Source organism: Rhinolophus sinicus, chromosome 16, assembly GCF_057876585.1.
Source record: "Rhinolophus sinicus isolate RSI-liver-muscle chromosome 16, RSI-T2T, whole genome shotgun sequence".
Classification (NCBI taxonomy): domain Eukaryota; kingdom Metazoa; phylum Chordata; class Mammalia; order Chiroptera; family Rhinolophidae; genus Rhinolophus; species Rhinolophus sinicus.
In genome coordinates this window covers 88,203,003-88,228,373 of record NC_142516.1, presented here as the reverse complement: position 1 = coordinate 88,228,373, position 25,371 = coordinate 88,203,003, and the positions used below count along the sequence as shown (strand labels likewise).

Below are 25,371 nucleotides of genomic sequence, written 5' to 3'. Positions count from 1 at the left end.
CCATTTTAGAAATTCACCTTCAGCAGCCGTATTTTCACTGGTCCAAGCGAATGTACTTTAGGAAGGAGGTATGAGAGCCCTTTAGAAAGAGCATTTGGAGAAGAAGCTGCCAGGCAGCTTAAGAAGGAGAAATGAACACGGGCACTGGTGGAAGGGCTTTTTGGATGGGGACACACTGCAGACCCTCCCAAGTAGAAGGACTGACAGTGCCAGTATATTTTGCAGTTCACAAACTGCCTTACACACATAGTCCATTTTCTCAAAAACCCACTAAAGCTGGCATCATCATCACAGAGGACAGATTAGTGGTTACCAGAGGTGGGGGGCAATAGGGTGGGAGAAATAGGTGAAGAGGGTCAAAAGGTAAATAATAATAATAATACTCATAAATACTTTGATAAAACAGTAATGTTCAATTAGCATGCATATATGTACTATATGTAAACACACACACACACACACACACACACACACACACACAACTTCGAGGGAGAGGATCCAACCATTTCCCAAACATACACACACACCAGAAATACCCAGAAAATGACTAGCATGGTGGGGATGTGAAGACCTGGAAGCCTGCACACCGCTGGGATGAGGGTAAAAGGTGCCGTCACTGTGGCAAACAGTCTGGTAGTTTCTCCAAAAGTTAAAAATACAACTACATCTGACCCAGCAACTCTACTTCTGGGGACAGACCCAAAATAACGGACAGCAGAGACTCAGATAGTTGTACCCCCATGTTCCATGCAGCACTGTTCACAACCGTCAAAAGATAGAAACAACACAAAGATCCATGGATGGATGATGGATAAACAAAAGTCCATCCATACAGTGGATGTCATTCGACCTTAAGAGGGGAGGAATCCTAACACACCCTACATCATCCGTGAACCCTGAGGACATTATGCTCAGTGAAATACGTCAATCACAGGACAAGCGCTGTGTGATCCCACTTATATGAGGCCCTGGATCAGTCAGATCATAGGGACAGAGAGTGGGTGTGGGTGATGGAGCTGGGGGAGGGACATGAGGAGTTATTTAATGGGGACAGAGTTTCAGTTTTGCAAGACGAAAAATTGGTGGAGATATGTTGCACAACCATGTTACTGTACTTGATAGTATTGAACTGTACACTTAAAAATGGTTAAGATGGTAAATTCTATATTATGTGGGTGTTTTTTTTTTTTTTACCACAATTAAAAGAAAAGCCCAGATACCTAATTATTAATTCTTGATTCCCTTGTGGACTAATTAATAATCATACTTGAGCTAATATTAATTCCTCCACCCTCTCACAGCCAGGGCTGTCTGAAATTTCCAGAATAGATGACCGAGCCAGTCTAGTCGCCATCATAATGCTCCCTCAGTTGTGTGCTTGGTGACGAAGTTCAGTCACTGTTTATGTTATCTCTGCTGTTTACATGAAATCTCAAACTTTGTAGTTTTTAAAAAACAATCAAATATAGCATAGAAATTCAAAACAATGAATTGGAGTGAAAGTTACTATTTCAGCAGCTTTGAAAAACACAGAAATATTCTTAGTTTTTCAAGACTTTCACTTTAAATTATAAAGTTGTTCTCAATTAGTATCACTCATATGGAAAGAGATGGAGTATGATTTGCCAACCGACAAAATATCCCAGTGCCTCTTGGTACAGCTACGAACAACAGTGTCCACACAATAGTGTCCGCGTCCTAGGCTTCAACAGGAAGAGCCAGGTGGAGGGGCAGTTCTTAAAGGATGGAAAAAGAAGGTAGGATGAAGCTGTACAAACGTGTCCCTTTTTGAGTCAGTGGCACAGTAGTCCCCACTGTCCCGTGTTATGCTGCGGTACCATAGTAGGAACTTGTTTTCTATGGGGAGCCTGGCTACATTTGCTTTATTGCATTGCTTCACATGCATTTCCTTCCAATTTCTTCAATTAGTTAATTGCAGTTTGAATCAGATGTAGTGTTTTTACAGAAGCATATTCCTTGACAATTTATTTTAGAAGTTGTTGAGGAGGTCAGCTTGCATTCGGGTGGGATCGGACAGATACATGAGTCTGTAAAAGCAATCAAGAAGCTAAGGACAAAAATGAACACAAGTTGGCATTCTGGTCTGATGGTGGAAATGACTAAGTTCACAGGGAGGAGACCAGAATTCTCATTCAGTCAGTTACTAACCAGTGAGACTGGGGAGCTCTCAAATTCCTTGGGACACATCTGTCCACCTATCAAATGGAACAGCTGCACCACGTCGTCATCTCTATCGACCCTCTCCTGCGCTAACATCCTCTGATTTCATGAGCGCAGACACGCCTCGTCCCTCCCCACCCTTCCATGCCCACACCCCTGCGCTGTTTCTGTTGTCCCCTCTATGCAGGGAACTTGGCAGTCTGGCCCTGGCCTCCCCCTTGGGATGCCAGGACAGTCCCGCTCCTGGGATGCCCCCAAGACTCCAGCAATCCCAGCTATCATGGCGCCTCCTTCACCCCACGACCCAGCTCTCTGACACCAACACCAGTCCACTCGCTGTGCTTTTCAGGGCACCAGCAAGTCAGGACTACTGGTCCTCACTGTGTGCCCCCCAGTCCTCTGGGGGTGGACCTGGGCCCTTCTTCCACTGAGTGTGGGTGACAGCAGCTGTGCCTGAGGCTGAGGGTGAAGTTCAGTACAAAGAGCAAGAACAGCCAGAGCAGAAGCTGGCTGTCCCTTCACTCAGCGGGCTACACGGCGGGGCTAAGGGAGGTGGTGAGCTCAGGAATGAGTGTGACACATGACATACACAACCAGCCCCTTCAGGTACCACTGTGAATGCACTCCCCACACAGTGAAGCCCTCCCTGGCTCCCAGACCTTGCCGCATGCAGCCAGCACAAGCAGAGCCCACCCTACCTGGTCGACATTCTGTTTCTCCTGGGACCACTGGCCAGGCCTCCTCGGGGCTCAGCAAACCAGAGCAGGGCTGGCTTCCTAGCGGCTGGAGCAGGGATCCTCCCCACCTAGGCAAATAGAAAAAAGCCCAAAGTGTATGGATAAACTTGCCGAGGGAGCGCTGGGTTCACCCAGAAGAAGCGAACATGACACCTAGTACAGAAGGCCACCCCTGACACAGGATGTGGCTGAGACCCCGCTGGATGGAACTGAGGCCAGGCAGGCAGAGGCCCGCAGACGGACAGTCGGGAGTTGACAGGCACCCACCTGCAGCAGCCTCACGATTCACTGACAGGCTGAATGTCTTCCTCCTTGGCAGAAGTAAAAAGTCTAAGAAAACGCAAAGGACCGAAAATCTAATCTAAAAGGCTAGGACACTTTTTTAAAGTCCACTTTTTCGAGATCTGACTTACATGCAATCACATGCACTCATTTAAGTGTAACTCCAACCAGTCAGGAGCGTTTCTTCCACACCTCAAAGGTCTTTGTGACTCCGTCAGCTGACCTCTCCATTCCCCCAGCCCCACAACCACCAACCTGTGTTCTGTCCTTAGAGGTTAGGAATACCTTGTTTCAGAATTTATTATGAATCAGTTAAATGACATGTACTCTTTGGTTCCTGGTTTTTTCATTCTGTAAAATATCTCTGAGACTCATCCATGTTCTTCCGTGCATCTGAGTATTCTCCATCGGCTACCAGCTCGTCTTCACCTGTTAATATTTGGGGTCTTTATAATTTAGGGTTATGAACCTCTGTGGATGAGTCTTGTGTGGACATATGTTGTCACTTCTCTCAGGTACATACCTAGTAGTGAGATTCTTATAAACAAACTTGATAAAAGGCTGCCAAGTTGCTCTCCAAAGCAGTTGTCATTCCACACCCTCTCCAGCAGTCCACGTCCTCGCCAGTCCTTCGGGTCGTGTCTTTTTAATCCCACCACTCTGCTGTGTGGTAGAGAATGTGTGCGCGTATTTTTATTTGCCTTCCTTGATGCCTAATGATGCTGAGCATCTTCCAATGTGCTTATCACAGCTTCTGCACAGTGTTTATCAAAATCTTTTGTTCGTTTTCCTGTTGCATTTGTTGACTTTAATGAGAATATTTGTACTGTTTTACCATTAAGTGTGATGCTTTTGTAGTTTCTGACAGTTACACTTTATAATAAGTTAATAAGAAATATTCTTTATTTTGCTTGTTTGGCAAGTATAGCAAAATGCTCAGTAACAGATGCAACTAAGGCTCTAAATTTCTCTCTGAATACAATTCTGGACATTTCTAAGGATATATTTTTGCTTAGAAAATAAAGAAATGTGGTATTTTTTATACGATTTAGAAATTACAAAATATGGTGTTTCTAATTGAATGTAGAACATAAAGAAATGTGACATTTGGGCATGGTTTATTCTTGTTACATGTTATAAAAAGCCACCAACCCAAATCTAATGATGACAGATGTGTGGAGGTACGGAATGGAGCGGCTACGTTTTAACTGGCGTCCTGAAGAAAGCGCCCTTGTAGGAGGAGGCTGACAAATGCAATGAAGTGCCAGGATGTGAGACCAACCCAACCTCAGATTACTCTTGGGGACAGTAATGGCTGTAATGGGCTGCTCTGTGGGTCATCAGAGTGACAGATCACAGGAGAGACGAAGTTTCCTGTAAACGTCCCGATTTATTCAGAGTACACATGGGTACCGAGCCTTGTGGCCAGCGGGCTGCCGAGATGGCGGGAGCTGGGAGAGCAGCCAGGGCCATGGCTCAGAGGCAGTCAGGCCTCTGCACACCCCAAGCCAGTGCACAGCAAGGCCCTCACCAGCCTCGTCAGAAAAGTGCCTCCCTCCAGGCATCTTCCTGCCCCTTGCAGGAAAACTGTCACCTTTAGGTACCGTGACAGCACCACCACAGTGAGAACGGAGCTCACAGGACAGTGCAGAGCTGCTGTGCATAGCTGTGAGCAGCGGCTTTTCTGCCATCTGGGAAGTGTTGACTCTGTGATTCATCTTCCCGAGACCCCCGAACCCTGCCATGCAGGCAGAGGGACAACATGCAAGCTAGCAGGTCTTTTTATCAACAAACAGGTAAGGCTGATAAACAATAAAAACCAAGCTCCCCAAAACATCCCCCACAAAATTGCTCTCACATGAGCACCGAGAGTCCCTCCCCACTGCCACCAGGCCACACACATCACTAACACACACTCACTGAAGGCTAGGCCGTGTTGTAAGTGCTCTACAAATATCCACTCCCTGACGTTAGTCCTCTTAGCATTTCCCGAGGCTGGCACGCTTGTCTGGCACAGATGAAGACTCGGGGGCTGACAGAGGCTAAGCAACTTCCAAGGCAAAGGCCACCCAGCTAGTCACTGGCAGCAGCAGGAGCAAAGCCAGGTGGCTGGCCTCAGCCTCCACTCTCAGTCACTACAGTATGCTTCCTTGTATCCAGAAGAATGCTCACCAGGTGGAGATGTACACAAAACCAATGACACACAGCACCGTGGGGCTGCAGTCAACGCAGAGCGTTCCAAGTAGCGTGCTCATGCAGCCCTGGACACAGGATGGGTCACTGTCCTGACACAATCACAAGTGTCCACAGGATAGCAGCCCATGGCCCACATTGTGGTCTGAAGCAACGACTGAACCCCTTCAGAAAATGCCCTTTCCTACTTGCGTAGGCTTGGGGACAGTACCTGAGCCAAAGCCATTGTTAACAAGAGCCAAGGTTGAAACTGGGGGAAAGACGTGAAGCATCACAGGAAAACCTGAGGCCAGGTGAAAACGAGATAAGGCACATCCAGCTCTGCTATTAATACAAAGCTCCAGAACAGAGGGACCTATGCAGGAATACCACAGCAGGGCTGTTTTGGAGCTGCTCTCTGGGTGTGTGTGGCAGGGTGGAGTGCTGCTGCTTACAGACCCCACAGGTTACTAGAAAGAAAACGCATTTGCTCAGGTCACTGCCCAGGTCAGTGGGGCCTGCGACTCCATGGCCAGCAGCCACAGCAGCACTGCCTGGGGCTCGAGGAACCTCAGCCTCCACTCCAGACCCATGGAAGCACATCTGCATTTTAACAAAACCCGCCAGGAGATTCACGCACGTTACCATTCAAAGATGGAGGCCACTGTTTGGAGAGTAGCTAGATTTAAGCCCCAGGAGGAGGCTGGGATGCCATACAGTCCTAGTGAGGAAGGGGAGCTAAGGAGAGGACAGGAAGCAAACTTTCTGGATGAATAACCTCTGCTGACACCAACACCATTTGTGACAACTATTGTCACAAATCTCACTCCCTTTCATCTTCCCAACAATTTTGTGAGTTTGTACAATCTCAGTATATAGGTAGAGAAACTGTTTCAAAGATGGCCTATAATTTGCCCAAAGTTATACAAGCAGTAAGTGGTGAAGATGCAGTACAAATCCAGGACCACTGGATGCCACACCCAAACCTTTCTCCTGTGTCTTTTCATCCAGGTGAGAAACAAGGAAGGTGTGACCTGATGTCTACAGCAAACTCAGAAATGATGGTGTTTATCATCAGTGCTGGTTTCTTTTTTCCATTTTCACTAATGTCTTTTCATTTTCACATAATGAACACAACCAAGAGTCTAAAATGACCTTTACATAAGCATCAGAAGCAGATATGTATTTTCAAGTTTCTATTAGTCAACACAATGGTCTGGGAAGAATGGAGAATGGGAGCAAAATTTAAATGCCTAAAAATCTTGTGTTTGCGTTACTTAGATTTGGAAAATGAAAGCATGGGAATTCATAGATTAAGGATCTGAAAAACTCCATGCTCAGCACTTCCTGTCACTGCCAAGCCCCTGAACTTCCTGTTTGGGAAGCAGTGCCCCTCCCACCCAGCTCCCTGATAGCTAAGTCTTGCCATATTTTCAGCCAGGGAATTTCAGCTTTGCCTTTTCTCCACAGCAGGCCACTGGGAGTCACGCTAGACTGAAGTCAAGACAGACTAGTGATACTGAATATCTGTAATTACTGCTTGTCCCTGTAACTACCCTTTCAAGCAGTGTCCAAGAAACTAGTGTTTTCAAATTCAAATTCAAATATGAAATGGAATCTCTTAGAGATTCCCACTAGAGGTCATTTGATTTATAAGGTTATGATGATATCATGGCCTTAGCAACGATAGGTTCTGTGTATATGTAATTTGTAATGTGGACCAAGTTTTAGGAATTTTCAAGATGTACCTAAAATAACTACCTTTGCTTGATATTTATTTTTCCATATGTTCACAAATGTATTAGGTAGGACCAATTTGTCAATCAGTTACTCACTCATTTATACAGTTTCAACCAATATTTGCTGAATGTTAGAACTCAGACATAAGCTAGACCCTGGGACACAAGGAAAATAATATAGACCTTTACTGTCCAAGAGAAAGAAAGGAAAAAAACATTCAATAAGGGCCAGTCACCTCTGTGCCCGGCATTGGGTTAGAAAGCCAGATGTATACAAACTGGCAATTACAAAATAGTCGCGGGATGTAAAGTACAGCACAGGGAATGCAGTCAATAATATTGCAATAACTATGTATAGTACAAGGCGGGTACTAGACTTACTGGGGGGATCACTTTGTAAGTTATATAAATGTGTAGCCACTATGCTGTACACCTGAAACTAAGATAATACTGAATGTCAACTGTAATTGAAAAATTAAAATTAAAAAAATAGACAGATGTGGTAACAAATAATTGAAATAGAATTTGAGAAGTTCGGAAAGTGCTCATTCGAGACTCCGTGGGCACATGTGGAAGGGGGTGAAGTGTCCTGCAGAAGTAGGCACTCAACTGACTCCAACAAATGCAGGCATCGGCTTCTCTTTCCTAATTTTGTGTTTCCTCCATGCGTTCTGGTCCTTTTCTTTCCTCCAACACTCAGGAGCCCGTCAGGTATAAGGTGATTTATGAGCACAAACTATAAAAAAATGTGAGCTAAACCCCAAGGGTAATCTCAGTTTACTCAGTGTGTACTGTTTTGCTTTCTTGCTGTAAATATATATACAGTCTCCACAGGGAACTTTTAATAGTTCTTCTGGGTCTTTCTTTCATGCAAATACAAACTACAAATGTGCCTGCCTACTCCTTCCCCCTCCTCTGCTTTTACACACAGAGTGCAGACTATCTTCTTTCATTTAACAATATATCCTGGACAATAATAGTGCCATCATTTTTCACTGCTGTATAACATTCCACTTGTGAATGGGTCATAGTTTATTTAACCAGATCCTCACTGATCATTTTTGGGTTTTTGATTTATAGTCTTTTCTTACAATCTTACAAACACAGTATTTTGTATGCATACATGTGTATCTGAATGGTCAACAGCCAGAGATGGGGTTGCAAGTCAATGCATGTTCATTGGATCACATACAGTATTGAAAAAGCGCCCTTCGAGTTTATCATTTTGCAATCCCACCAGCAGGCACGAGAACGCCTAGTTCCTCAACATTTGGATTTTTGCCAACCCAATAGGTAAAAAGTAGTATCTGGACCGAGTTTTAACTTGCCTTTCTCTTATAGGAGAGGCCAGGCATCCTGTCTTTTGCTTACAGGCCATTTGCATTTCTTCTTCTGCAAACTGTCCATGTCATTTGCCAATTTTCTATTGGATTCTTCTTCCCTTATATATTTCTAGAAATTTTTTTATAAGTTAGAGAGCCCTGTGTCTGTGGTATAGTTTCCACTATTTATTCTTGGTTTGTCATTTCTGTCTTGACTTTACTTAATTACATCTACAAAAGTCTCTGTTGCCACGTAACATAATATATTCACAGGATCCAGGGATGAGGTCAAGGGCACCTTTGGGGGACCATTATTCCACCTTCCACCCTTTGTCTCTGCTGGGAATGTCCTCCAGATACCGCATGGCTCACTCCCTTTCCTCCCTTTCATCTACTCATGGAAAACAGCAACACCCACACCTACCCAAGCACACCAATCCCTTCACTCTGCTTTACTTTTTCGTGTAGCAATGACCACTTTCCAACGTAATATATTATTTACTTGTACATTGCCTGTCTTCCTTCAGAAGACTTTAAACTTCACTGGGCCAGAAAATTTTTTTTCTGGTTTACTAAATACCCCAAAAACCTACACAGAGCCTGAAGCACAATAAATGTTCAATACATTTTTATTGACTAGATGAACTTAGTTTTTGTTTTTTCTACTGGAGTTTTCACATTTTTCTCATGAATTCTTTACATATTTAAGATAGTAACCCTTTGTCAATAAGTTATATTTTTCTTAGAACTTTTGTCTCCAGTTTTCTCCATGCATTTTCTTACACTTTTGATAAACTATTTTATATGCCATATTATAGATTTTTCCAGCTTAACAAGACCACAGTTTCCCATGTTTTTAAAATCTTTCAAATCAGGGCTTCCTTGTTGATAGAAGCAGAAATCTGCTATGTCTGGGCACACCTTGTGAACTGGAGGAATGTGCTGGATGATTTCTGTGAGAAAGAAGGTATGTCCTGGGAAACAGAAATTCTGAGAGGTGCCAGGCTCAAGCAACTTGATTTGCTATTCTGTACCCATTCTAAGACACCCTTGTTTTCCTTCTCATTTTAACACTCCTAGGTCAGGATGTGTCTTATAAACGATGACATCTTACAATTACTCTTGGCAAGATTTTCCCTTTTACTGATACATAGACCAACCATGTGTCTCACATCTGATAGGTCTTAGATTTGGTGAAATACAAAAGAAAGTCTTGGTCACCTGAGGGCAGTGTGACAGACTCCCCTCCTAGCCGTCTCCGACGGTAGCTCAGTCCCTGGACTCATTTTTATTTTGGGGCGGGAGGTGGGGGGACCAGGAGGGACTGAAAAGTAAAAATGAAGCAGCTGTTCCACCAACTACAAGGGAACAATTAGGGTACAAGAAGGACTGGCCTCCCTTGCACTGCAGTGACACTTGGGGGCCAAAGCATGCTGCCCCCTGACCTTGGATCTTCCTACACCTTGGCTGGTGGGCATGAGGGGCATTGCTGGTGCTCACTGAGCAAACCTGCTCGCAGGAATGCTGGAGGCCTTCCCAAGAAAGACTATCCTTTGTGATCTCTCTTCATTGCTTCCTCCTCTCAACCCCTGGTAACCATTGAACGTTTTGTCTCCATAATTTTGCTTTTCCAGAATGGGATATAGTTGAAATCATACAATATGTAGCTTTTTCAGTTTGGCTTCTTTCATTCAGTTAATATGCATTTAAGTTTCTTCCATGGCTTTTCATGGTTTAATAGGGCATTTGTTTTTAGTGCTGAATAATACTCCTTTGTCTGGATGGACCAGTTTGTTTATCCATCACTTACTGAAGGACATCTTGGTTGCTTCCAAGTTTTGACAATTATGAATAAAGCTGCTATAAACATCCCTGTGCAGGTTTTTGTGAGGACATAAGTTTTCAACTTAAATACCAAGGAGCACGAATGCTGCATTATGTGATGAGAGTATGTTTAGTTTTGTAAGAAACTGTTAAACTGTCTTCCCAAGTGGCTGTACCATTTGCATCCCCACCAGCAGTGAGTGACAGTTCCTGTTGCTCCACGTCCTTGTCAGCACTTGGTGTTGTGAGTGTTCAGATTTATCTACCTAAACAATCATGTCATCTATGAATTAGGACAGTTTATTTCTTCTTTCCCAACCTGTATTCCTACTATTTCCTTCTCTTGTTTTATTGTATTAGCTAAAACTTCCAGTACGATGTTGAATAGGAGTGGTGAGAGGGGACATCCTTGCCGCATTCCTGATCTCAGTGGGAAAGCTTTGAGTTTCTCACCATTAAGTATGATGTTAGCTGTAGCTTTTTGTACATTTTCCTTATCAAACTGAGGAATTTCCCCTCTATTCCTCCTTTGCTAAGGGTTTTTATCATGAGTGGCTATTGGATTTTGGCAAATGCTTTTACTGCATCTATTGATATGGTCACGCTATCTTTCTTCTTTAGCCTGTTGATATGATGGATTACATTAATTAATTTTCTATTGCTAAACCAGCTTTGCCTACTTGGAATAAATCCAACTTGGTCATGGTGTAGAACTTTTTTTTCAATACATTCTTAGATTTGATTTGCCAGTATTTGTTCAGGATGTTTACACTTACATTCGTGAGAAATATTGGTCTGTAGTTTTCCTTTCTTGTAATATTTTTGCCTGGTTTGGGAATTAGGGTAATCTTGGCCTCAAAATGAATTAAGAAGTATTCTCTCTGCTTCTATTTTCTGGAAGAGACTGTAGATAATTGGTATAATTTCTTCCTTAAATATTTGGTAGAATTCAGCAGTGAACCCAATGTGGGCCTGGTACTTCCTGTTTTGGAAGATTATTTATTGATTCAATTCCTTTAATAGATATAGGTCTATTCAGATCATATATATTTTGTGTGTGTGTGAGTTTTGGTAGATCTACTTTTTAATTTCTAAAAGTAAATTTATACTCATTATGAAAAATGTGGAAAATACAAAAAAGATGGAAATCACAATTATCCATTATCTTCCAACTCAGAGGAATTTGAATATTTCCTTCCAGAATGTTTGTGTGTATATGTATACATATTTTAAAAACATAATTGAATTGCTTTATTTATATTTTATCCTTCTTTTAAACTTAACATCCTATTAGCATAGTTTTACTTATTAAGAATGCTTAATAAACATTTCCCTTATTAGAAATGTTGAGTTACCTAACTTAACATCTGTGTTTCCATTTCTCATTTGTAAATAGGTTAAATAATACACACATCTCATAGGTGAATTGTATGAATTAAATGAGATAATGGAAGCAAAACATGTAGCAAAGTGCCTAGCATGTAGATTATAAAAAATGGCCACAAACCCCCCTACCCTGCGTACATGCCCTTCATAGCGTGCATTAGTTGTAACCCTGATCAAGAAGTGACGTCTACTTCTCCACTTCCTGGACTCTTGGCATGGCCTCTTGGCTTGCTGTGACCAATCACAGGTGTCAAAGGGGAAGCTGTGTAGCTAATGAGCCAGGTTCACAAGGTGCTTTGAAGCTTCTGCCGTCACTCTCCTGGAACTCTGCGACTGCAATGTGATGAAGTCTAGGTTAGCCTGTGACAGACACATGGCCCAACCAATGGCCAGCACCATCATTAGACAGGGAGGTGAAGTTATCATATACCATCTCACCCCTGACGCCCAAGGTGAGCTGTCAGATAACTACAGTTGCAGGAGGGGAGCCGGTGGACCAGAAGAACCGCCCAGCAGAGCCCAGCCCAAATAAAAGTGTCTTTGATTTCTCTGTTTTCAGGTGGTAGTTATACAGCAATAAAAAGATAACGATACAGTGATAAATATTAACTGTTATTATTATGCCATATAAGCCTGAAAGGTGCTTCAAAATATTGTTAATCATTTAACACATATTTTAGCATCAGGTATATATAAAGCAGGGCCTTAAGTTTTATTCATTTCATGGTGCACATCTATTCACATACATTTCCTAATCCCAAAGAACTAATAAGTTATTGGAGATATTTCTTCATGTAGGACCTTAGAATCAGGGCATGAGTGACCTAAGTCTCCTAAAAAAGCACCCCATACAAATTTGATGGTTAAATATCTAATCAAATTACTTCTATGGTTGCTTTTTTTTTCAATTGAATAAACATGCTCTCAATATTTTGTACTGACTGAAAATAATTAGTACATCCCTATTTATTTGAATGTGCATGATAATGAATTGGCAAAGATTTATAATTCATTATAATAGCAATTCTATTTTTTCCTCATATAGTTTTCATGGAATCAGCAATCCTTTGGCAATTAGCCTCTTAATTTGCCCCCCTTGCCTCACTGCAAAGGGAGACAGACTCTAACATGACAATGATGGTGATGATTTGAATGGCTCAGATTTGAGTGCTTAATATATAGAGACCCTGAGCCAACAACTTTAGATACAATTTATTCCTCATAACAGGCTTTTTGGTATTTTATTATGACAGTTTAGGGATCAGGAATCTGTGACTCAGAGCAGTTAAGTGACTCAAGATTAACCAGCTCTAATTTGCAAACGTTTAAATGTAAGATCTCTCTAACTTCAAAGACTAAACTTTTTAACCACTGATTAAGCCTTTGAGTCACCCTCTGCAACTTTCTTCTGGTAAGTACATATGTTGTCAACACTGCAGACTCTTGAGGAAGAGAATGTTGGTTTAAAAACCATTTCAATCTAATTATTCAAATGCTTAAAATAGGGGGTAAAGTGAGAGATTCAACTCCATGACAAGCAAATGCAACCCCCATTCTGTTCCACTGGCTTAAAATGTACTGGTAACGAGATGGCTCTCAGAACAACTGAGAAGTGTAATTCTTGTTTGTAAATTCTATAAAGAGAAAGGATGCATATACTTAAATTTTACAGTTTGTGCTCAGTGCTGGACCTAGAAAGCCAAGTAGGTAGACTGAGGGATGCTGAAAGTCAGCCTGAATTGTTCTGAAATACAGCTGCAGCTGCACTGTCACAGGCATCGGGACTCCCATTTTGATGAGAGCCTCTCACTCAGAAAGGTCCATTATAAAAGCTTATATCTAAGCAACTAAACCTCCCAGTCACCACTAAGAGGTCATGAGGTTCATTTTCAGTTTCAATGTTTCCCTTTAGTTTATTGGTTAGAGTGCCCTCATGTGTCTGTATTTTTATACTATGGAGGTTTTGAAAAAGGTTTAATATTAGAATCATAGAGCTGGAAGGAAATTTAAGTATCATCTTTTGTAAAAAACTGGATATTGACTGCATGTAAGGTCCTATCCCTAAATAATAGTTAAAAAATTTTAACAGTGATCTAAATCACACGAGTATCTAAAATGTACAGCTACAATGTAAAAATGAAAAACCATCCCCACCCCTAGTGAGAAAGAGCACATTTCTAGTACGTTAGAAGCTCCCAGGATGCCCTTCATAAATTGGGTCATCCAGCTTACTCTCGGAGGTAACACTATCCTGAATTAAGTGTTAATCATCCCCGTTCTTTTCTTTATAGTTTTACCATGTGGTGTTTGTTTCTCTAAACAGTACTTTTTGTGTGGGGGCGGGGGGGGGGCAGGGAGTATATTCCTAATTTTGAACTCTGGATAAATTGAATCCCAGTGTGTTTTTCTGACTTGCTTTTTAAATTCTACTTTTAAAAAAGCATATTCATTCATTCATTTACTTTCAACTTTACAGTATTCCATTTTACCAATATACTCTTGGTAGACATTCAAATTGTTTCTAAAAGTTTGACCATGTGTAACAATTTCTCTGGGGCATACCATAGAAGTGGAATAGCTGGGTCTTCACGTGTACTCATATCCAGTCTTTCTAGATAACATCAATTTTTCCAAAGTAGATCAGAGTAGCCCATAAAAACTCCCTTTTCTCCATCTCCTTCATAGCATTTGGTTGTCAGACTTACATCTTGGCCAATCTAGTTGTGAAATGTTATCTCATTGTGCTTTAAATGTGCGTTTTTCTATGATTATTCAGAAGGTTGGGCATTTTTTCATATGTTTACATGCAATTCGTGTTTTCTTTGAAAGGCCTATATGCCCTTTGCCCATTTTCTATTGGATTGTCTTTTTCTTACTGACTTATAGGCATTTTTTTTCCTTTGGTGGGGTATTTTTTAAAATAACATGATACAGCATTCATGCAGAAGAATGCGTAAAACATAAACGTACTGTTTAAAGAATGATTTAAAATCAAACGGTGTAATCATCAACTCAGTAAAAAAAACAAAACAAAAACATAACGTTGCCTACACTCCAGAAGCACCTTTGCCCCTCCATGGTCACAATACATTTTTTTCTGAGGTAACGACCATTCTGACTTTTGTGGTAATGACTTCATTGCTTTTCTTTTTATAGTTTTATCACCTGGGAATGCATCCTGAACAATATGGCATTGTCTGCTTTTGAATGTTGTAAAAATGGGTTCACATAGTATACATTCTTTTGTCTTTGGCTTCTTACACCTACCATTATGCTTGTGAAATTCATGTTGTTTCACACAGTTGCAGTTTCATGTAGCTGTAGTTTGTTCATTTTTGTTGCTGTATAGATACCACAATTCATTGAACTACTGTAATGCTAATGGACACTTGGGATGTTTCCACTCTTTGTTCTTATGAACTATATTGCTAAGAACGTTCTGAGCAAGGCTGTCTCTAGGGTATATACCAAGGAGTGGTATTGTTAGATCTAAAGTATACGTATCTTCAATTTTACTAAATAATCCTAAACTACTTCCCAAAGTGGTATATATACCATTTAATAATTCCCATTAGTCTACCAACAACTGTCAGAATTCTAATTTTTGACCAGAGGTACATGTAGTTTAAAACCAATCAATTAAAGCCAATCACTGTGGTTTTAATGCATTTCCTGACTAGTAATGAGGTTCAGCACCTTAAGTTTATTGGCCATGTGGATTTCTCCATTTTCAAATCAATAGTTTTACCCATTTTTCTATTGGGATTTTTCTTTAGTTCTTACATATCCCGGACTCTAGCTTTTGTCAATCATATGCACCCCTGATACCTTCTTCCACTCTGTGATTTATGTTTCTCTTTCTTTATGATGTATGTTGAAGGTTAGGGTTTGTTGTTTTTTTCAATTTTAATCTAGCAAAATTTGTCAACCTTTTCTGGTTAGTGCTTTTTGTATCACATATCCCTATCCATTGGTCATGAAGACGGTCTACTATGTTATTTCCAGAAAGTTCGAGTTTTGCTGTTCCCATTTAGGTCTTTGACCCCTCCCGAAATTCTGTGTAGGGGTGGGGTGGGAGGAGTCCTTTCTTCCCTCAGTCCACGTCACTCACTGTTCCCTCTGTTTTGCAGTGCCTCCCTGGTCTTAACTCAGGGACCACGTTCGGGCCCTTTTACCACGTGTTATCCTACCTCTATCAAAAAAGGGCTCGACAGTTTGCTAATAAAGGCATGTTTTTGCTTACTCACAACAGGACCTCCTGTACTGTTCTTAGGCGTTTTGCGTTAAGGTTTTCATAATTTCGTGTGAACACGCCCTCATGAGCTTATTTGGCCTGTGAACATTTCAGGGAATGCATAAATACCTTGGCCAACAAGGTCCGGCGACGTCCCTCAGAAGTTCCGCTGCGGGGAACCAGCGCCCGCCTCGTCCCAAACAACGCAACGCGCAGGCGCGGCCTGTCTGGGTTAGCGCACCGCGCAACAAAATGCGCTTGCGCCGCGGAAGGTCCCGCCCCGTCCCCGCCCCGCCCCGTCTGCTATAAAGCCTTGAGCTTCTCCTCGCGAGACACTTCGTTCTCATGCTAGCTGCAGGGGTCGGAGGTCAGAGCGAGCGTCTCGCGGGCCACAGGAGGAAGATGGCGGTGGAGTCGCGCGTCACCCAGGAGGAAATTAAGAAGGAGCCGGAGAAGCCGATCGACCGGGAGAAGGTGAGGCGTCCGGACAAGGTGGCGGTGGGCTGGCGGGGCGGAGAGCGGGGCCTGCGCGCGGGGGGCGGCTCGGAGGCCGCGGCGCCTGCGGGAGGCTGGCCGCGCTGCTTCAGCTTGTGCCCTTGCCTTTACTCCTGTCCCCCAGACGTGCCCGCTGCTGCTGCGCGTCTTCACCACCAACAACGGCCGCCATCACCGCATGGACGAGTTCTCCCGAGGGAACGTGCCGTCCAGCGAGCTGCAGATCTACACCTGGTGAGCGGGCCGCGGGACGAGCGGGCGCCGGCGAGTCCCCTGGGCCGGTGGGGAGCAGCCCCCACTTGAGCCTTCGGGCGCCACTCTCACAGAGTTAGTTTCGGCTGTTAAGTGAAAAGATTGGTCCGGCCGGTCTTGTAAGCTTCTCCGTCTAATGGTGAACCCTTTGCGTTGTGGAGTTATGGCTGCTTGGTAGAGCAATGGCACGCAGATCGTTAAAATGCGGCAGCCGCCCATATGGGGCTGCTGGTCGAATACATGGAACTACAGTCACAGGGGGAAGGGTCAGCCATGCTGTCGAGTGATGTGTGTTGTCCTCGAGGAGCACTTCCAGGTGATATTGAGCCTTACGTGCCGTGGCATCAAAAATCAGCAAAACCGGAGTGGTTTCTGATCTGATGCATAATAGAAAAGATGTTGATGTGTGCTCAGTGAAGATCTACCCCTGAATGTGTATCTCTTGTGTGTACCTTACCTACCCCGAGTCTGACCAGGAACATTATACACAGTAAGCAGCATGTACCGGTAATTTCTTCGTTTGACATCATAATGGTTTTTCAGTAGCAGTACGAAAGGTATACTAAATTTGTGTTTTGTGTGTGTGTGTGTGTGTGTGTTACATTTGCCATTTTAACTGTTTTTAAGGATACAATTCAGTGGCATTAAGTATATTCACATTGTGCAACCATTACTGTTATCTATTTCCACAAGTTTTTCATTCCCTGGCAACAGAAATTCTATACCAGTCCGGGGTATATCCAGGGTAATCTACTTTGTCTCTGAATTTATCTACTCTAGACACTTCATATAAGGGGACTTATACAATATTTATCCTTTTGTCGAGTTTATTTCATTTAGCATAAGTTTTAAAGTTTCATTCATGTTGTCACATACAACAATTCTTTTTTATGGCTAAAATTTCACTATATGACGTACTACATTTTTTTGGTCCATCTATTGATAGGCATTGTGGGGTTGTTTGTACATTTCAGCCAGTGAATAATGCTGCTGTAAACATGGGAGTACAAATCTGTTTCAGCCTGCTTTGATTTGAGTTCTTGGGTTCTATACCCAGAAGTGGGATACAGTTGGTTCTATACTCAGAAGCAGGATTGCAGGATCATGTGCTCATTCTATGTTTAACTTTTTGAGGAACTGCCAAACTGTCTTTCACACAGTATTTTACATTCCTCTAAAGGTGTGTAATTTTAAACTGTAAGCCCAATATACTAGAACTCAGTTCTTTAAAGATTTGGACCTTATTTGTCTTTTTTAAGGGGCTTGTTAACTTTATGTAGTAGTATGATTCCAGTTCAGTATATCATCCCAGAATAAATCCAGAGAAGGTTGATTTCACTTAAAGGGAGGAACTGTTATTAGTGGGTTGATGAAAACCTCTGTTCAAAGATTAAAGTGTATATTTTCTCCAACAAATAAGATTTTGTTTGCCAGGTGCTGTACTTAGATCTCAGGGCATAAAGGAAAGAGTGCTGCCACTCCCTACAGTGAGCTCAATCCAGTGAGAAAGCACTCTTTAACAAATAGTAAATAAGACTAGGGTGAAGATGGCAGGGTGAGATTGTTCAATAGACCCTCTACTCCCGATCAAGGAGATTAGAAAAATTCCTGTACTAAACAAACAAGGAAAGAACCTTATACTATACCTCCAAAAAAACAGATTCTGAAAGACTGGATGGTTGGTGTGGGGGTAGCGCAGAGCCCTTCCCCTCTCCCCGAAGCAGGAATGAGGGAGGTTTGTTAACAAATCTTAGGAATTCTCAATTTTCGGAACTGAACTGAGGAGCTAATGTAGGCAGCCCTAAGAAGTCAAGGAAAAGGCAGTGGGAGTACAGAGGAGCCCAGCAAAAACCAGTTGAGTTTGCAAAAGTCCAGGGCATTGCATGGGGCTGGGAACAAGCCAGATACCACCAGAGTGATATATGTTCTGTGATTGGGTGGTCATTAAACAGGTTATTGGAAGAAAATCATGTAGGCCACTGTATCAGGGTTCACCCAGGAAAACAGAACCATCAGCAGTTTTAAGAGATTTATATAACAAAGAATTGGCTTATACAGTTGTGGGGGCTGCCCGGCTACCTGAATTCCTCATCCTTAGGGCAGTCTATCAGGAAGGGCACTGCACGAAATCTGGATCCACAGCCGGCTACGGCCCTCAACTGATTGAATCAGGCCTACTGGATTTTGTAGGATGATCTCTAAAGTCCAATTGATGGGACTTTAATCCCACCTACCAAATAGGATGCTCCTTGACTTACCATGGGGTTATGTCCCGATAAACCCATGGTAAGTTGGAAATGCATTTAATACTGCGCTGTAGAGTATTAGTTGTTTACTCTTCACCTGAGTGCTCAGGATGTGGACTAGTCAGAAAGTGCACTTGGCAGTCCAGCTGCTGCGCTAGGTGACTGTCCTCAGCAGGCAGGCGGGAGCTCATGGAGGAGGACTATTCACTGAGAGGTGTGAACCAGGCTCCCCATCTTCGTTGTGAGCAAGATGAAAATCTGGAAAATGTTTGTAGAAAGGAAGAGAATCCTTTTTGGTACACACAAGTACATTCTGTATACCAGGAATAATTGATTACAAAAAACACCAGAATATCGGGTTAAATAAAGTCACTCGGGCCTCAGGTTTCAGGCCAACATTGGAGATCACTGGGGACAAAGTAAAAATAAGCTACAAAAGGACAGGGTTGAGAGGAAGAGTAACATCGTTATGAAATTTTACAATTCCTTCAATTTGATTTTAATTTTTTCTTCTGTTAATTTCAAGTTAATTTTCTTAAAAATATGTATAATATTTGAAGCAGTTATTTTTGTATTGTCTCAGCATATATAACACGCTTGATGATCAATTTCTGTAGCACTGTGCATATGCACAGAAAGATGCCGGAAGTGGTGTAACGTCGCTGGTTACTGCTGGGTGGTGAGGTGTGGGATATAATTTACTGCATTCCTGCCGGTGGCTTTCCCCTTTCAATAATGAACATGTGTCATGTAGGGAAAGGCTGTCTTGCACAGCTTCTCGCCTATCGCAGGGCCACAGTGGCCTTGGGCCTGGGTCATTTCCTTGTAAAGAAGTAAGGGCCCTCACAGCCTGTGCTGAGCTTAGCTCTCCAGGAGTGTCCCTGTTCTGGGCTTGATGTTCTTTGTGCTGCTCAAGCATCATGTGGCCCCTTCCCTGCCCATGAGAGGGACGTGCAAGACCGTCTGATGGGCTGCAGGTCAGAGCTGTAGGCAGTGGGGGCCAGCAGTCACGTCTGAAGCTGGTCTTGCTGTTCCTTCTCAAAGTGTTGTCCATGACTTTCTTGGCAACCCCAACACTGCAAACCCTGGAGTAGGGTGACATCCTGGGTGCTGCTCCTGGTGGCACATGCTGTCATCCTCTTTGCTGTCCTCCAACAGTGGGACTCCTCCCCGTAGGTGGGAAGGGGTACTGCTTGCTCCACGTGTTTTATACAAAAACAGAACTAAAAACTGAGAGGGATTAAATAATGAGAGATTGAAACAGCACCAGTGGTGGGGATGGAGAAAAATGATTTGATCTGTATTGAGCAGGTGGAAACAGCAGGGTAACGATGAGAGTGGAGCTGTGCTTAGCGTTAGGGCCGGCAACTGAGAGGGCATCGGTTGTTCTCATGGTAACGAGAGGAGCTGCATGTTTCCAGAGCACCTCATAGCTGGTGGAAGCCACCGTGGGAAAGATTTGATTTGCAGCATCAGATAATGGAGGTGATGTCATCCGGAGTTTTTTACTCAGTGTGAAGCCGAGGCTTGTAAATAGAATATTAAAGCTAAATGGCCTTGGGCGTTTGACCCCCTGCCTGGTGCTGTGTTTCAGAGTTCTTAATTCTTCATCAGTGCCTGGTGTCCTTGTGTCATCTTATGGGCCCTACAGGTTATGCTGTTTCAAGTTTTAGGTCATCTGTTTCATCTTCCCAGTTGCCATGAAAAAAATACAGAAATTTATACTGGTTTGTTACTGTTTCCAAGATGCTTGTATTTTTAAGAGATTTTTCCACATTTGTGCCACATTAGCTCAAAGGATTATATTAATTTCTGAGTTCAAATAAATATTTGCAGGGCAAAAATATACATTGTGAAAGGAGCATGTGCTTAGTCTTGAAACTTTCATGTTTCATTGGCTTTTTAGGATTCCATCTTAGAAAGGAGAAGCTGCACATCTGTATGAAAGTGCTTTCCTATCACATGCATTCTACAATGCATTGCAATTTCACAGATGCTGAAATGTGGAAAAGTTATGTGTCTTAGAAATAATGAAATATGACTGTTTTAAGTATTTGGATTAATTTGGACTAGTTACCTTAAAGGGGTAAATAAGTAGGCCACCAGCATGTTATAGCAACAAAAGGTACCATGTGTCATTCTGAAGCCCCTTGTAGCACTAATGGTCTGACTTTCATTCATTAAATTTCAAACATTGAGGTTGGTAAAGGGAGTATTTGGGGGCAAATAGTATTATTAGATGCTTTAAAATTAACTGAAATATAAAACTTTGAGTTTCTGGCATAAATCGCAATTCAGACACGTGTAATTAACTTTGTATGTCAATATCTGTTATATTATTACTGATTAATCAAATGTAATGTTTGTTTTTAATTCAGGATGGATGCAACCTTGAAAGAACTAACTAGTTTAGTGAAAGAAGTCTACCCAGAAGCTAGAAAGAAAGGCACACACTTCAATTTTGCAATTGTTTTCACGGATATTAAAAGACCTGGCTATCGGTGGGTAACTTCCTTTTTAATTCCTATAATGTCTTTTTGATTTTGATGTTCTGACTGGTAGTGGTGACCCCTTTAGTGAATCTCATGAGTGGGGGGCATAGATTTATACTATGTTAATGCAGTGCTTAAACTTCACCTGATGGACAGACCCAGGCCCACGCTCATCTGGTGCATGTGGAGCCCACTGATTTGTGACACTGACAGTTGTTTTCCTTCCTCAGAGTAAAGGAGATTGGCAGCACCATGTCTGGGAGGAAGGGGACTGATGACTCCATGACCCTGCAGTCGCAGAAATTCCAGATAGGAGACTACCTGGACATAGCCATCACCCCCCCGAACCGGGCACCTCCTCCTTCAGGCCGCATGAGGCCATATTAAATTTTAGTGACTCTTGTTGATTTTATTTTGTGTTTAGTTACATAAAACAAACCTACACTTTTTCCTCCCCTCATTGCCATTAAGCCTTTAAACGCTAATCAAATTGTAACGCATCTATTTAGGAGTTAGGTTTGGCTGTGCTATGGAATGAATATTAATAGAAAGTCCATGTATCAAGTCCTTTAAAATACGAAGAAAGTGCTCTTAGCAGTCTTTGTAAAACTATATTGTTAAATATATGTGTGCAATTGACCTGAGTGGAAGTTAACGCAGGCCTGGGGACAGGGTTGCATTTAGTGTGGGGCTGGTGCTCAGGAGTGAGGATGGTGTGTTGAACAGCATGAGTTTGTGTCACAGACGATGGTTTGCAGTTAGGAAAAGGATTTGTGTGACAGTTGGCAGCAGAGGCATTTGGGTATCGTGGGAGCTGGGCAACTCGAAGGCGCAGTGTGAGAAGGGATTGGCCTGCTTGAGTCAAGGTATAATGACAGATAAATGGGTGCCACAGTGAGGGCTTCGTGTGTTTTAAAGATGGGAAGAAGAGGGCATTCTGAGGGGAGGAAGCAGTGCAGAGGAAACAAGGGTAAGATCTGGAAGTGGAGGGAGGGATGAAGACTAAGGGCAAAGCCAGGGATGAGGTCAAGCTGAGGAAGCAAGGGACAGTCACACATCCTGGTGAGTGTATGTGAGTACAGCCGTCCTGCTTATGTGCGGGCCACAGTCCAAGACCCCCAGTGGATGCCTGAAACAGCAGATAGTACCGCCCTATATGTACATGCATACTTGTGATTGTTTAATTGGTAAATTAGGCACAGCAAGAGATGAACAACTAATAATAAACTAGAACAATGACAACATATTGCAATGAGTTATGGGAACATGGCATTAGTTCAGTAAGATACACTGACCTGGACACCAGCATTGCAGCTCAGTCAGTGATCACCCAGACGGCCAGCAAGTGACTGACCGGCAGAGAGCAGAAGCTGACACCACGGGGATGCTGGACAGACGCATGTGCCAACAGGGTGGGACGGAGCGGGACTGCATGAGATTTCGTCACCCCATTCAGCACTGATGACCGAAGGGTAAGAGTACTGGGAATGACCCTGGAGGGGTCACGACCAGCTGGGCCGATTGTTTCAACCCTGGTTGCACCAGGAGGGCTGGAACCTTGGGCAAGTTGCTTGGATCTGTTAACAGCCCATAGGGCTGTGAAGGTTAGACGTTGGCAGCAGCGCTAGGATAACGCCTTCCCTGTAAGAAACACTGACTGCCCGCAGCCACAGAGTTTAGTCAGCTCGAATCAGGCCATGCATGGCCATGACAAATGGTGACAGTGTGCAGCAGTAAGCCTGTTGCAGCAGAGGATGGAAAGTGTGCTCCAGAATGAAAGAATACGCACTACCGGGATCCTCAGAAGAAAACTGCAGTTTATCTTGTACACAAAAGCAGCCTCAAATCTCGAGGTCCTGTGGGGCTGGTGTCCCTGTCGCAAAGTCAGTAGGTGGCAGAGACGAGCCTGGAGCTAGACCTAGCGCCTCTCCTAGTCACCCCAATCCCTCAGGTTACTTAGATAAGACACACTTGAATTCTGTGAGTCATACAATTAATGTAAACCTAACTTGTAGAGGAGCCACAATTACCTTTCCTATGTGTGGGAAGAAATTACAGCTTAGTTAAGTGGAGAAGGTGGCAGGAACTACACCAAGGAGCCGATTTCACACAGGTGTGAGCCGCAAAAGGGCTACTGTAACTAGGTTATTCTCCCACTGGCTGAGAATCACATACTTTATTTCCTTGGTTCTAACATGGCATTTTCCTTTTAAATGCAGCTAAAGAACACTTAGTGAACTTACTGAAGATTATGCCAAGAACCCAGACTGTCCTTAGTCCTTATTTATCTCTGGCTTTGTAAGTATGATTGTAACAGCTGTTTCCTCAAGTGTAAGGTGGGAAAGGGTGGCGCCCGTGCCCAGTGCTTGAGTAACCTGGCTGCCTCACTGAGGTTCTAGAGTTGCTTTTCCCTGTGCAGTGTCAGGGCACAGACATGGCCCAGACCTTTTTTGCTTTCTCATGTGTTGCGTCCAGCGCAACACAGGCAGTGAGCAAAGAAGAAGGAGCGGCAAAGGGTTAAGAAAGTAAGAAACAGAAATCAAGTTATGAAATGGGCCAAGGGTCTCACAGCCTCAAAGGACTGAGAGCCCCGAATGGGCTGCCTTGTGGCTTTTATTGATGCACACACAAGAAAGCAACATTGTTTTCTCCAAGGTCTGTGAATTCCACACATACTCAGAAACTGATTTGAACTACTCTTGCCTGCAAACAGCTGTACCTCCCCAAGAGACAAAACCTTTATGCTGAATCTTACTGAAATGGATAGATGGAGAACTGATGTTATTACACCACTGAATCTCTTCCCAAGCAGGATGTGGGAAGGAATGCAGCCACAAAGGCAGAAGCTCTTCTTAACCGGGGGGAAGGTGGGGGTCTACGCCCACCTTTATCAACCCCGTGGGTTCTCCTGCTGGTCCCCACTCGACTCTGCCTGGCTTGAGTTGTCCCCCCCGTGGGGAATCTTACTCATCATTGGCTAACCAGCCATCTTCCTGGGCCAAACAGGGAGGCATAAGGAGAAAGCACAAAGGTGACGCAAAGTCCCTGAAAGGATTAGTCTCAGACTCTCCTTTCTTTAGGGGCAGGTACGAGGGGACAGACGGGTAGGCTGCTGCGTGACAACACTCATGTGAACATGAGCTCGGTATTTTCATTTATTTACTGGATCCTCAGTAGGGAGTCTCAACATTTAATTTCACAAAACATAACTGGGACTCTTATGCCCATAGCAACCACTGGCTCAGATGATTGGGGGGTGGGGCGGCATGTCCCAGAAATGTTAGAGGCCACCAACAGATTTGGGGGGGCAGTGGGACATGGAAAGTCAATCATCAACCACCGTTTCCCCATCTGAGAGATCGGGAAGACTGTACCTACTTCAGAGTCAATCTAAGAACTGCGTTAGGGAATCTGCGGACTGCCTAGCCTGAGCTCTGCTCATGGTGATCAGCACTCACGTTACTGGGTGCTGTGTGGTGAACGAAGCCAAGGGCCTGGGCGGCACTGAGTGAAGAAGGGTCCAGTGGAGGAGACAAACATTCAATAAATGTGCACTTGAACACTTCTACACATTGTACGGCGCACTGCGAAGGGTGAGAACGCTGCTGAGGAGGACTAAGGGCAGGAAGGTGAAGTCTGAGAACATGACATAGAATCACACCTGAAGCAGATGAGCTAAGGCTTAGTTTCAGATGCACTTCGGCATTCGTTCTGCCTCGTTGCCCTGCCCACGCTGACAGATGTCATGTTCTGTGGGATGTGAAGGCAAGGCCCTCTAGAGGCAGATCACCAGGAGCTTCACTGTGCCATGTGGAGCAAGCCTGCAGTGTCAGGACAATCTGCTGGCTTCAGCACCGAGTTTGGAGTTCTCTCACAGGAGTGCTCCTAGAGCCAGCTGGCTTCAGGCCCTAGCACCACTGGGCAGTCCTCAGGCAGGCGCTCCCTCCGGTGCGTCTGCACATCTGGGAGAGGGCTGCTCTTCCAAGTTCCCCAAGGTCCCTGGACTGGC

At 43.5% G+C, this 25,371-nt stretch overlaps 1 protein-coding gene and 1 long non-coding RNA gene across 2 annotated transcripts; one reads left to right on the top strand and one right to left on the bottom strand.

Moving 5' to 3' along the window:
* Positions 1 to 1,919: 1,919 nt before the first annotated feature.
* On the bottom strand, positions 1,920 to 16,118 carry LOC141571090 (uncharacterized). Its single transcript, XR_012495633.2, has 3 exons — positions 16,007 to 16,118; positions 2,880 to 2,986; positions 1,920 to 2,048 (listed from the first exon to the last, which is right to left on the bottom strand). It is a non-coding gene; the product is annotated as an uncharacterized LOC141571090 (long non-coding RNA).
* A 73-nt stretch (positions 16,119 to 16,191) lies between these two features.
* SAP18 (Sin3A associated protein 18) lies at positions 16,192 to 21,769 on the top strand. The gene is made up of 4 exons (XM_019715694.2): positions 16,192 to 16,351; positions 16,497 to 16,606; positions 21,249 to 21,371; positions 21,593 to 21,769. The coding sequence occupies exons 1-4, from the start codon at positions 16,223 to 16,225 to the stop codon at positions 21,747 to 21,749; spliced, it is 519 nt and encodes a 172-aa protein (XP_019571253.1). The 5' UTR covers positions 16,192 to 16,222; the 3' UTR covers positions 21,750 to 21,769.
* Positions 21,770 to 25,371: the final 3,602 nt, after the last annotated feature.

Coding starts and splice junctions, on each gene's coding strand:
- SAP18 (XM_019715694.2), top strand. CDS start 16,223: ATGCTAGCTGCAGGGGTCGGAGGTCAGAGCGAGCGTCTCGCGGGCCAC. Junction 16,352..16,496: donor AGCCGATCGACCGGGAGAAG/GTGAGGCGTCCG, acceptor CCTGTCCCCCAG/ACGTGCCCGCTGCTGCTGCG. Junction 21,372..21,592: donor ATTAAAAGACCTGGCTATCG/GTGGGTAACTTC, acceptor TTCCTTCCTCAG/AGTAAAGGAGATTGGCAGCA.